This window comes from Chrysemys picta, chromosome 6 (genome assembly GCF_011386835.1).
Source record: "Chrysemys picta bellii isolate R12L10 chromosome 6, ASM1138683v2, whole genome shotgun sequence".
Taxonomy (NCBI): Eukaryota; Metazoa; Chordata; order Testudines; family Emydidae; genus Chrysemys; species Chrysemys picta.
Window position 1 is genome coordinate 4,369,727 of NC_088796.1, and position 12,936 is coordinate 4,382,662.

General features: G+C 51.9%; 1 protein-coding gene across 9 annotated transcripts in view; it reads left to right on the plus strand.

Moving 5' to 3' along the window:
* The window catches only part of CNTFR (ciliary neurotrophic factor receptor), a 440,626-nt gene that overhangs the window by 388,450 nt on the left and 39,240 nt on the right, over positions 1–12,936 (plus strand). For all 9 annotated transcript variants that reach the window (XR_010602077.1, XR_010602076.1, XM_065598664.1 and 6 more), the window contains one exon: positions 6,821–6,984. Coding sequence is in view for 7 of the 9 variants with exons in the window: in XM_065598664.1 (XP_065454736.1) it covers positions 6,821–6,984 (164 nt within the window). In the remaining 2 variants the exon portion in view is untranslated. The remainder of the gene's footprint in view (positions 1–6,820; positions 6,985–12,936) is intronic.

Genomic DNA, 12,936 nt, shown 5'->3' on the forward strand with positions numbered 1-12,936 from the left:
AGAGGGTCACGAGATAATTCCATGAGGGGTCGCGAGCTGTCAGCCTCCACCCCAAACCCCGCTTTGCCGCCAGCATTTATAATGGTGTTAAATATATAAAAAAATGTTTTTAATTTATAAGGGGGGTCTCACTCAGAGGCTTGCTATGTGAAAGGGGTCGCCAGTAAAAAAGTTTGAGACCCTCTGATTTAATGTGTATAAAAGAACGCCTTTTGTTCTTCCTACAGCAATTGCTGCAGGTCTCCCAGTCATTTCTGTTGCTCTTGCTAAACTCCCTTCAGCTTGTCAATATCTTTTTGGCAATGGGGTGCCCAGAACTGAACCCCTGTCCTGTCTGTCTCTCTATCTGTCTGGGCCCCTTCACTATAGTATTTGAGCAGTCGATAGCAAATCTCCTCATTCAAATCCCAAGAGCAGATCTAACCCAGTTACAAAGCTGGAGAAGGTATATAGCATGACAGGAAGCAGTGATGTTATAGACTTTACACTTGATCTGAAGCTGGCATCTGTTAGACTTTCAAAGTTGCCCCCCTCTTGCCCTTTACTGCTGTCTTCCAGGATGTTCCAAACTTCTGTAGATTCCCCAGTGCTCGTTAATAGGTTCCTCCTCCGTGGTGGTGCAGATGGAAACAAGGTTTTCCGGACTGGCTGCCTTGCACGTTGGAATCTCGCTGGGAAGTTGTTACTTGATTGGAGTTGAAGGATTTCTTCTTGAACAGTCCATCAGACAAAGCAGCTGGTATATTCCAGAGAAGCTATAACAGTGACACTGATTTATACATAGCCGCAAATGTACACAGCACTTTTCAACCCTAAATTAAGCCATTTTTCCTGCTCCAAAGAGCATCCACCCTAAGATGGACAAAACAAACAAAGGCAGTTATCCTCGCTGCAGTTCACAGGATCCGGCATTGGCCTAGCCCCGGTCCCACTGAAAACAAAGGTAAAATTACCTGAAAACAAAGGTAAAATTCCCACTAGCTGAATCATTTCTTCTCACTGAACCATCTCTCACAGAGACCAGGATGCAAACGTTCTGTGAAACTAGCTGGCTCCTCACTGCACCATCAGAATGAACGTAGGTTCTTGGATTAGTGAGGTGACACAAAGGCACCTGGATAACCAGAGCTGGGAAGAGTCAGTGAGCTGAGGATCTGAGGTGAGGATATTCTTCAGTTTGACCACAAGCTGCTAGGCTCAAAGCAGAAACCACTGGGTGAGGTTCTGTGACCTGTGCTATACAGGATGAGCACGATGGTCCTTTCTGACCTGAAAATCTGTGATGAGAATGTGGCGGAAACAGCCCGGTTTTTCACACCATTTTGCAGATTGGGAATGCCGTTCTGCTCCACACAAATCCTGAGAGCGTGACCCCATTTTTAAGCAATCCTTATTCGGGCAAAACTGCAACTGATTCAGGGAAAACTGAACAAGGACCTCAGGGTTCGGAGCACTGTTTTCTAAACACGCTGGCGAGCCGTTTGCAGATTCTCTGCTGACCGGGAACGTGAAGACCCTCTCAAGGACAGTCTGCTGCTGCTCACAGCCAGAAGATTCTCTCCCAGAAATCTCAACTGTCCTCCCGCCAGCCTCCATTTTGAACGGGAAAAAAGTTTAGTTCAAAGAGCTGCTCCCCATGTGAATGGCTCGTAACCAAATCTCTGACAAAATGGATGGATTTGTTCCACCCACTGATACTATTTTTGTATTTGTTCTTACGCTGGGACTCTCTTTCCATCCACAAAGAGCCAAGCCCATCCCTGGGGCAGCTTCACTGACATCATGGGGCCATAGTCTGCCCTCAGTTATACTGGAGTAAACCCAAGGGGTCACGTATCCGGCTGTCAGCCCGTCTGAAGCACATGTGCCCCGATCTTCACCCCAGTATCCGAGTACTTCCCCGTCTATTTGACGAAGTTACTCTGGCTTTACAAACGACAGCCGGATTTGGCTCGCAGCGTGACACCGGCAGAGAGCTTGGCCCTGAGTGTTTGGGTCCTTAGCAAACACCGCAAAGGAGAAACACCTGCAAAGTGAATGGATTTAAGTTGGAGGATTTGAAAGTTTCCCCTGTCGCAATATCTCACATTCACCCAGCCCAGCACCTTTCATCCCCAAGGCTCCTTGCAGACTTGATGTTAAGCTGGATTTTGGAATCATCTGCATTCGTTCAGCTACACAGATTTTTTGTTTTGCAAACCAAATCCACAAAGTCCACAGAGCCAGCGCTGGATTTATACTTTTCCGTATGTGTTTGGACTCAAAGGCCCTTTTAATGGAAGCCGATGTCCACCCCAAGCCCCGGGATTCAAAGCAAGAGCAGGAATTACACAGCCATCTGGAGTAGCTCAGGACTGCACAGACCCGACAAATTCTCCCCCTGCTGCTTGTTGATAAAAGACAAAGCCACCAGAGGAAAATCTGGCCTGATAATAATTGTCCGCCCTCCCCCCGGCTGGCCTGCTACCAAATGGGGTGATTGTGCCTTGAAAGTGACCCCAAAAAGCTCATGCATTTGCACACGTCACCTGGTTACACACACACACACACACCCCGGGATAAAACCTTATAAGGAAAGTCATGTGGGAGTCGAGGATGCTCAGCACCTGGCAGCATTAGGCCCGTAAGATTGCATCTCTCCAGCTGTCGGCTAGACAGGCCAAGCACACTGTATATCCCCCCCCCGCCCCCCCCCGCCGCCCCCGAACCTGACACGATGCAACAAGTGGCGTGCTGAACAGCGAGATCCGGGGAGCGCAGGAGGTGCCCCTGCTGGGATCGGTCACTCATTCTTCCAGGCATGTGCACATCTGCCTCCTGACCTCATCTTTTCCTCTCCCCGACTGACTCCCCCTTCGCGGCTCGTAGGCAGGACGGCAGCAGTGAGGTTCCAGGCGAGGCGAGGGAGGTGGCGGGTTGAGGCAGGGCGCTCCAGCCGGGAGAGAGGGGGTGGGGACGCTGGTGAGAGAAGGGGCTGAACGGGTGTCGAAGCTGGCAATGCGGAGGGAGCGCCATCAAAGGAGACGAGGCCTGAGCTGTAGGCTGGGCCTGAGCGATGTGGGGCCTGGAAAGCTGGAACCAGAAGTTTAAGAGGCAGCCAGTGAACTGACACAGTGGCAGACAAGAGGGTGAAGCGACAGGAGAGGGAGGTTATGGCTCAAGGACGCAGACTTAGGATCCCCTGCCATCCTCTCTGCATCGAATGCCCTCCCCATCCCTGCTCGCTCAGGCACCAGCGTTCAGCACTCGAGGCACTCCTTCGCACTCACGCCTCCGCTGGGCCTGCTGGACGGGAACTCGCCATGCAAAGAATAACCAGCCCCTCAGTTCTTCCTTTCCCTGGGTTCCCCAGTGCGTCCTGCCTTCGCGGCTATGTCGCAAGCACCCCGGGGCAGGGACTGTCTCTGTGTCATGTCCAGGACAGCACCAAGCACATTGCCAGGGCCTAGCCGATAATAACAACAATCACAGTACAGAAGTTGCTCATTGACTGCCCAGGTATCTGAGGCTGTTGCTGTCCCTCTGCCGAGCAGTAGCAGATTTCTGGGCTTTGCAGGACAGTTAGATGAGAAGTCCGAGTAATTTCTTAGTGTAACTTTGTTTATTTACACTATATTCACCAGTCCTGGAACAGAGGTGGTCACAAACGGCCCACAGGCAACCCTTTCTTCCAGGAATTTCAGCCCAGTGCTCAGTGCCCTGGAGTAGCTTTCCCCCCAAGAACTGACTGTAGTTGGAGAGCAGAGACCAAACTCCCTTTCTGCTGGCTACAGCTCCCGCCCAAAAGCAACCGCATCACAAAACTAACAACAAGCAGCAGGTCTTCGAAGACTGAACAGCACTCGCATGCTCAGAAAAAGAACTTGTAAGACTGCGTATAACAGCGCCGCCCGGATCAAATCAGATAAAGAGCATGATCTATTTGCCTTGTGAGTCCTTTGGCCACCCACCTTTGTGTGTGATTGTACCATTGTCCACAGGAATCACCATTGGCTAAAGTCCCGTGGTAGGAAGCAGAGGAGTGACCGTTGGAGGCATCCATGAAGAGGAAGCCAGGGCACTCTAGTTACAAACCTAGGGTCATCCTGCCCACGCTCCTTCCTGTCGACAGAGAGAGCCCGGCTGCAGGTTGTGGAACTGTCCAGCAGCAGCCGGGGCTGTGGTGGTGGACTCCACCAGAGGCTGCTGGAGACGAGACTGACAGACAGACACATTACACTCCGCTTGAGTTTTATTCAAAAGCCTCGAGGATCCCCGTGGATCCTTCGCCGCTCTGGCGGGGTGCTGCATGGCCAAGAACTCCCCCGAAAACCCCATCCTCCCTCACGCTAAACTTCCAGCGCCCTGGCGTTACGTGGGCGAGGGGCTCCCTCTCCAATTCCAGGCTAGGGAGGCACTGGACTGTCGGCTAGCGGGGTCATGAGCGTGGCATAGACGGAGCAGAAAGGGAGGTCCCCTCCCGAGCCTGAACCCCAATACTGCATGGGGTTGGAGGGAGCCCGTCACCTCAGCAGCTCCGCTGGGACCGTGGGGCTCAGAGGGCGTAGCTGCATGACGCCCGCTGTTCATCAGATGCCCGCAAAGAGGCCAGCCCTCAGAGAGAGGGTCTGGGACTGAGAGAGGCTGAGGAGGCTCCGGTTGAACAGGGTCCTCGGCGCCAGGGGTCCCTCCACTGCTGAGTCCCAACTTGTCACTGATCGTGACCTGGCCAGTCGGTTGCCATGGAGATGATTGTCCAGGGGGTGTATTCAGAGTCGTGGTGGAAGTCATGTCATCCGCAGATACTGAAGGCCAGGCGGCCATTTTTGGCCTGATCTCTTGTGTAACACAGGCCAGGAAGCCGTCTCCAAAATGGGTGTGATGATACCTCCTGCACAGGCTTGCTCCCTGAGACTGAGGCAAAGCCCGGTGGAGTCAGAGGCCATCTTTGTATTGGCGTCAGTGGGCTCTGGGCCAGTCCCCACTCACCCTGAGACGATAGAATTGCTCTCCCATTGTGAAAGTGCGTTGTCGAACTGCCTCCCACCCTGCTCCATCTCCATGCAGCTGCGGAGGGCTGGTGCCTGTTTGCGATGCTGCGGTGAGGGAAAGAGATTGTGTAGCCCGTTGAATTGTTCTGGCATCACTACCCTTGAGTTGAGAGCAGAACCGGAGGGCTTTGCTCACCGGTTTGGTTTGGAAAGGCCCATGCTGGTGCGCAGACAGGAGCACACAGCTGCTCAGGCAGGGTTTGATTTGCAATCTGGCTGTGTCCGGCTGCCCGGTTCTGGGGCATATCCGTCTAACCAACTCCCCAGGAGAGTATTAGCCTGAATGGGGACACAGCTAGGTCCAGGCGCCCTGCAACCTCTGGGCTGCTCACCTGTTCAATAATTAATGCACTTTTAATTACCACAGAACATAGGGAGCAGTTTTAAAACAAACAAAAGGAAGTATTTCTTCATACAACGCACAGTCAACCGGTGGAACTCCTTGCCAGAGGAGGTTGTGAAGGCCAAGACCATAACAGGGTTCAAAAAAGAACTAGATAAATTCATGGAGGATAGGTCCATCAATAGCTATTAGCTAAGATGGGCAGGTATGGTGTCCCTAGCCTCTGTTTGCCAGAAGCTGGGAATGTGCGACAGGGGATGGATCACTTGATGATTACCCATTCTGTTCATTCCCTCTGGGGCACCTGGCATTGGCCACTGTTGGCAGACAGGAAACTGATCTAGATGGACCTTTGGTCTGACCCAGTAGGGCCATTCTTATGTTCTTATATTATGTTCTTAACACACTAATGCTCTCGCCCTGACCTTGGCCTTTCATAGACTTGCTAAAGCAAATGAAAAGTTTTAGAAGTTGGGAGTTCAGTTCAACAATGCTTGGCGGGACACTGCCCCATCCCCAAGAAGAAAATGGCCCGTCTATAAGTATAATAATGACTGATTTGCTATCGATGCCCTAATACATCTTCAGCTTTAAAAGCTCTTTACAAACCTCAGCTAATTACGCCTCACTCAAAATGCCTCTGAAGTAGGGGAGCAAAGATTCCAGTACCCCAAACTAGAGCCAAAGGGGAAGAGGCTGAAAGTTGGGGGAAGAAGGTAAAACATGGGACTTGTGCTCTGGGTGAGCACGAAGAGTCAGTAACCGACCTGGGTTGAATCCTGATGTTCTCAGTCCTTCTGAAACCTAAATCTTCATCAAAGTCGATGCACCAAATTCTGAGGCCTTTACTCAATTCTTACTCAGGCCAAACTCCCATTGAAGTCAGCTCGGTTGAGTAACGAGCACCAGCTTTGGCCCTTTGATTTCATAGGAACATAGGATGTCAGACTGGAAGGGACCTCCTGGGTCATCCCCTTAAAAGTAATGATTTGGGGTCAGGATTGAACACAGATGGCTTAGAAGTGTACCATACAAGTGTCTATAACTCATTACCAGTCACCTCATCTCACCGAGTCCTCAAGTACAATGTCTGTCTGTCTGTCTACCTATCCCCCATGTACATCTGTCTGTCTGTCAGGCCCTCCTCGCTGTAGTACCTGTTGCTTCTAATCTGTACCGGAATAAGCATCTGCTATTCCACATATTTACTGTATGCTTCATAAAACATATTGCAACATATCCACAAAGTATAAGGCAGAATCTAGAAGCTACATGGCCATGTTGCACCGCTAGCTGATATTTTGTGAGTGGCAAAATGTACCCTGGGAGGAAGCTCCCTGCGGTGTGTTTGTACCTGGAGTAGAGCTAACCCAACCCTCTATTGTGAAATAGCATGAGAATGGACTAAGAGTATAAGATGTAAAAAGACCTTTCTGTATTATTCCAGTAAAGCCGGACCCTCCAGAGAACGTGGTGGCCAAGCCAGTATCCAACAACCCCCGGAGGCTCGAAGTGAGGTGGCAGAACCCTTCCTCTTGGCCTGACCCCGAGTCCTTCCCGCTCAAATTCTTCTTGAGGTATCGCCCCCTCATCCTTGACCAATGGCAACATGTGAGTGACCTCTCAATCGCCTTCACTGAGGGCCAGGTGGTGGGGGGAAGGCTGTGGGGTTGTTGTGTTGTAGAGGGCCAAGCCTGCAGCCCCTCCTTACCTGCTTTGAAGTCAGTGGAGTTGAGGGAGGCACTAAATGCCTCAGAATGGGCCTATGGCTCAGGAAAGACTTTGGATAGGAGGTGCTCGGGAACGAGAAGGGGCTTTATTGCTGCGAAGGCAATGTTACCGCCTGGTAACCAGCTGGCACAAAATGCACATATGATTCTTTCCTTTATGTCAGGCCAAGCAAACGCAACCAAGGCCTGGCGTCTCTTTTAAGTCCCATTCCGCCGTCAAACCACTCCCCCACTCTGCACTGTAATACGGGGCCAGTATCTATTTTCCATACATATGTTCTACATAAAACTTGCCCGCTGAGATGTAAGAGACATTTGAAGTGTAAATGTCACCACATTTAAATGCGCTCTGCCATGTTAGATTCCAAACCGGAGATAAAAAATATCTTGTGCCACAACACGCTGTGCTGTCAGGGACACAGCCTTTGCTTTGACGTTATCGTAGTTTTACTTTTATTTCTTGTTTCTTTTTTTTTTTTTTTTAAGAAAGTTGTCAGTGAGGTTCTTAGGACAGAAGTCCACTGTTAGCTAGAAGAACAGGGATAGCACTGGTAACGGCATTGGAGTGGTTTCAGAGTAGCAGACGTGTTAGTCTGTATCCGTAAAAAGAGCAGGAGTACTTGTGGCACCTTAGAGACTAACACATTTATTTGAGCATATCCATTCAACCTTTGTCTTCTCTTCTGAGACTGGCTGACTATAATCCCAATTAGGGCGATGTTCGGTGGTGGGCTGTGTGATGGGGAGATTATTAGCTCACCGGCAAATGGAGCAAGGCCAACAGCTTGATGGTAGACATGGATTTCAGATATGTTTGTAGAGCTGGTCCGTGTTTCTTTGTCAGACGGGTTTTTTTGGATGAAAAAAGTTCTTTTGAAATTTCTGTGTCAATTTTTTGGGTCCTTAGATGTTTTCTTATTTTTTGACCAGGCAAAAATGTGTAGTTTTGTTCCCAGTTGAAATTTTTGTTTCTTTTTTTGAAAACCAAGAAATTCTTAGTTTCTGGGGTTTGGGGAGGGGGATTTTTGTCCTCTTTTCTTTCTCTTTACCCCGCCCATTTTTCCATTGGAAAGCAGGGGGGTGAAGAGGGGAGGGGTGTCTAACAAATAAAACCTACAAATAAAACTATTTTTTTTTATGTTTTTGAACATTTTCATAAACAAAAAAAATTATGTTTGAAATGCAAAATTTGGTTTCACTTGGTAAAAAATCAGAAGACTCCAGGGGAAGTTTAAACAAAACAATTTTCTGACCAGCTCTGCCCTTTTGGCTCATTGCAGGAATTGCATGAGCAATCAGATGCTCTTTCATCTGTTACTGTATTGTTTTGGGACGGGAGTAACCTGCCTGTCCACACCAGTGACAGCAACAATCCTGCTGCCTACAGCTCCCTGGGCCAGGATGGCTATGTCTGTCTCACTATGAGCTCTCAAGATAGGCCGGCCCACTCAGTCTGATTGCATGCCTGAGTGCCGGTCATTTTATGCTGCACCCCAAGAGAAAAGGGGACTTGGCAGTTTTCCAGCCTCCTGGAGTCTGTTAAATATGATTGCTGGCATTTGAAACTATGTTAAGAGTGGAAGGATGGTCCTATGGCTAGGGATGCTAGCCTCAGACATGGAAAACTGGTTCAAGTCCCTGCTCTGCCACCGACTTCCTGTGTGACATTGGGCAAGTCACTTAACCTCTCTGTGTGCCACAATGGGGATAAGCACACTTTGTACTTCACAGAGGGGCCATGAGGCTAAACACATTAGAGGCTGTATGGTGCTCAGATACCAAGGCGAGGGGGACCATCTCAATACGTTAGGTGAGAATTCTCAGTAAAAATACAGAGACAATCCGTCCCTGCTGTAACACCCCAATGTGATTCATTGCTGCAGTCTGGAGGGGATTCTCCATTGCATCTGGGAGTGGAGACATAGACGAAAACAATCCTTTCCCCCATATTGCGTGGCTTGGCATTCCTGTTTTAAGAACTAAAGTGTCTGATCCAGAACTGCTGGTGTTCCGGGCTTTTTCCCTCTCTGCCATCACTCATGCTGTGGCTGCATCATTCTTCTGTATTGCTTGTTTATATATTAAAAAAACCCCAAACCTAATTGTGAGTGACGTGACACCGGTCGCTGAAGCGGGTCAAATAATGCAAAAGTGTGTTTGGGAATAATTTGCTCCGTGACTGACAGCCAACATTTGCCGACTAAGGTCCTGGGCTCATTATTAGACTGTCTGTCAAGCCAGCTGGAGAATGAAAAATACGATTTGTGAATAAGCGGAATGAAAATGCCGCTGTTCATCAGGTGAATTATTTGCAGTGATTAATTCAAACAGCTCTTTAAACTCAGACTGGGGTAGCACTGCAGGGCCATGCAAGATTCCCTACACAGCTCTGTCAAGCCACTTAAATTCAGAGCTGCAGCATTTCTTGCTAGCCCAGCCCTGGGCTCCCCGCAACACACACACAGCTTTGCATATCCACCACAATCCCAGCCCACAACCCGCCTCCCTGCCATTCCAGTCCAGGGACACCCCCCATACACACAGAGCCCTGGGCGTCTCCTCCCCCTCCCGCCACAGCTTTGTCGATGCACCACAATCTCACCCACCTGGCTCTGCCAATGCATCTTAATCCCGACCTGCAGCAATTCCTGCTATGCCAGTCCTGGGACGCTGCTGGCTGGTGACCAGCGTGACTGAGATGAGGCCACAACATGTGCCAAGCCTGCAGTGAAGACAGGCAAGAGGCAGCCCTGAGCTCCTGGTACCGTGCCAGGATGTCACTCGCCCCGTGACCAGTTCAGCCGGGTGCTATGCGGCAGTTGAATAAGACGCTCTGAGTTTTCATTTGCCGAGCAGGGTTGCTGGGCACAGAATGAGAGGCCGTTCCTCTGCTCACAGCCTGAAGGGGACGAGCAGGTGTTGACTGGCACCTCTGGAAAAGGTGTGACGTGCAAATGGTTAATGAGTGTCAAGTGTCACAGACAGGTCTCTTCTCTGCTGCATACTGTGTCGTTCCCAGGTGGCACTAGCCCCCCCCCTCCCTAGGGGAGTCTAGGGACCAGTCTACCCTGGACTAGGGCATGTTCCAGGAAGGGGAGGTGCAGCCCAAGCCATGTGGCATGTCCAAGCTGCCCTGACAGGCTGTTTGGCTGACACAGGGGTGTAAGGAGCTATCGGTATAAAGACAAGGTGCCCTTCCGTGCTCAGCTCCCCGCATGGCCAGGTCATGACACACAACCTGACTGCCGACCGTGGGAACGTCCATCACAAAGTGTCCCGGCAGGTGAATAAAAAGGAGGCCAGGTGAAGAAGGGTGGAACTCTGCCAGCAGCCACAAGAAGCAATTAAACCATATGCTGGCACCCAGGGCCTCATGCTAACCACCATTCTCAGCCCCTTCTTCACCTTCCCCCCCGTCCCACACACACTTAACCCCCTACCTCATTTAAACCCCTTGCATACACAGGAGTCAGCTAATGGAAGTCCTGCCTGCCACCTACTTAGGTTGCATCCCCCACCCAGCCTTACTTTGTGCCACAGGGCTGTCATCCAGCAGGCCGCAGGGACGTGCCGAGGTGGAGATGGGAGCAGGCCAACTTCTTAAACATTCCCAGGGTGAAGAGAGGGATTCCCGGGGCAGCAGCCTCCGGGCACACGACAGAAGGACTGCAAGAACAACCCCGGACTGGCTGGCTGAGCTGCAGGTCACAAGAGGGCCTCGGGAGTGACTAGCTGTGGACAGGAACGTGCATTCAGACTCCGCTTGTGTGCATCATTTGTTGGCAGCAAAAGCAATTCCCTCCTCCCCCTGAAGTGTGTCTGATGGCCGCCCGAGAGCAAAGGGCTCCTTCCCCTATTGCCTGCTTTGCGCAAAGATTTTCACAGAATCGTAGAATATCAGGGTTGGAAGGGACCTCAGGAGGTCATCTAGTCCAACCCCTTAGGCTTTGCTGTGCTGGGGTGATTTGCACAGTCCGCTCTAAAGTGCTGCCCTGAAGGTATCAACGGGAACGGACTGGCTGTGTCGTGGGTGCTCCAGGCCCTGGCGCGCTGCCCAAAACATCCAAGTGCCCATTTTACAGATGGGGAGAGTGAGACGCAGGGAGCTGCTGTCTCAGTCCAGGTAACGCAGCAGATCGGGGACTTCCCAACAGGATCTGGCCCTCCATGTACAGGCCAGAGACCCACCCTTGCCCCATACATCTGAGGAGAGGAGGGGCTGGCTCAGACGTGGGCCCCACTTGGAAGCATCCTGCTCCCCACTCAGCCAACTGGCCATTAGCAATTAGCTGTGTCCCACCTCCGGATCGCTGCGGGGCCCTCTCCAGTGCAGGGCTCCAAGGATTTGCCCTCAATCTGCCCCGAGGCCCCCCGGATACCTAGTGTAAGCGGGGGAATGGTCCCGCTATTGTGGGGAACTTTCCTGGCTTCTGCACTACCCCGGTGAAGTGGACTAGCGAAAGGATCTGAGTCCCCACTCCCACTTCCTTTACCCAGAGGCCTCCCTGCCCTTGAGGGCTCCCCTTCCACTCTCCTGTCTGGCTGAGTCCTCGTAACTCCAACAAGGCTGGGCCCAGGATTCCTGGGGGGCTCGACCCCCAACCCTGCTGTGGTCACCTAGGACAGGGGCTAGGGTGTCCCCACTCCGGGGTACTCTCTTTGCACTGGGCACCTTCCTGACCCACTGATTATTTCATACAATTTAAAGCAAATACAAGTTGTTTAATTAACAATTAATTTTAAAAAAGAATAAGGAAAAAATGGGAAAGGTTAAAGGAAAACACATCACCCTGCTCTGTGGCAGGGAACATTACAAACAGTGTCTCTGGAACGTCAGGGCAGTTCAGTCTGTTCCTTGTAGGTCCCAGGCCTGCTTCTCAGGCCCTGTCTGTGCTGCAGAGACGCTGTGGGTTGGACACTTGCTCTGGTGGTGGCCACACGCTCTCAGGCTCTAGGTGGCAGGACCCTTCTTCCCAGCGTCGCCCCCGCCCGGTCGGGGTTATGATCCCCCTGCAAGTTTGGCCTGCAAGGCCTCTTGGCTGAGGCGTCTCCCTGTGCTGGGCCCACTGCCCAGGGTTCCCCTCACTCTCCCCAGCTGCTCACCGCACTCGGACTGCACACGGCTCCGGACTGCCCCAGCCCCAGCTCCGGACTGCTCCAGCCCCGGCTCCAGCTCCACTCTGCCTCAGCACAGCTGCTGCTGCTGCTCTGCCTCCAGCTCCCTGGGCTGCTTCTCTGGTCTCTCTGGCTCTGGTTGCTGCAACTTTGCCCCCAGCACAGCTCTGCTCTGCAGGCTGCTTCTGTGACTCTGCTCCCAGCTCTGACCTGCTTCCTGGCTGCTTGTCTGGCCCCTCTGGCTCTGGTTGCTACAGCTCTGCTCTCTCTGGGCCGTGCTCTGGCTTTGGGGCTGCAGCTCTGCTCCCAGCTCAGCTCGGGCCCCTGCTCTCTCCTTAGCTCGGCCCCACTCTGTCTGTCTCAGGCCATTCCAGTTCACACGGAGGACGGGACCCCCCTGGCCTCCTGACTCTCTGATTAGCCTGCCCGCCCTGTCAATCAGGCTGATCTGGAGCATTGGCCTCTCCCCATGGTTCCTGGGGACCGTCAGTCTCAGGCTCCTGATTTGCCCTCGACCCTTCCCCTTTTAGTGCTGGGAGCTAGCAACCCAAACACCCCCACTGAATGTTAGTAAGGGGGCAACAGTCCCCTTACACTAGCATCCTCTATGGGCAGATAGAGGAGGGGCTGGGGCCTGCGCTGCTGGAATTCAAAGACCCAACAGGCTAATGCTTCATATAGCAACAAGTGAAGGTCTCCAGCCACAGGGCAGGGACAG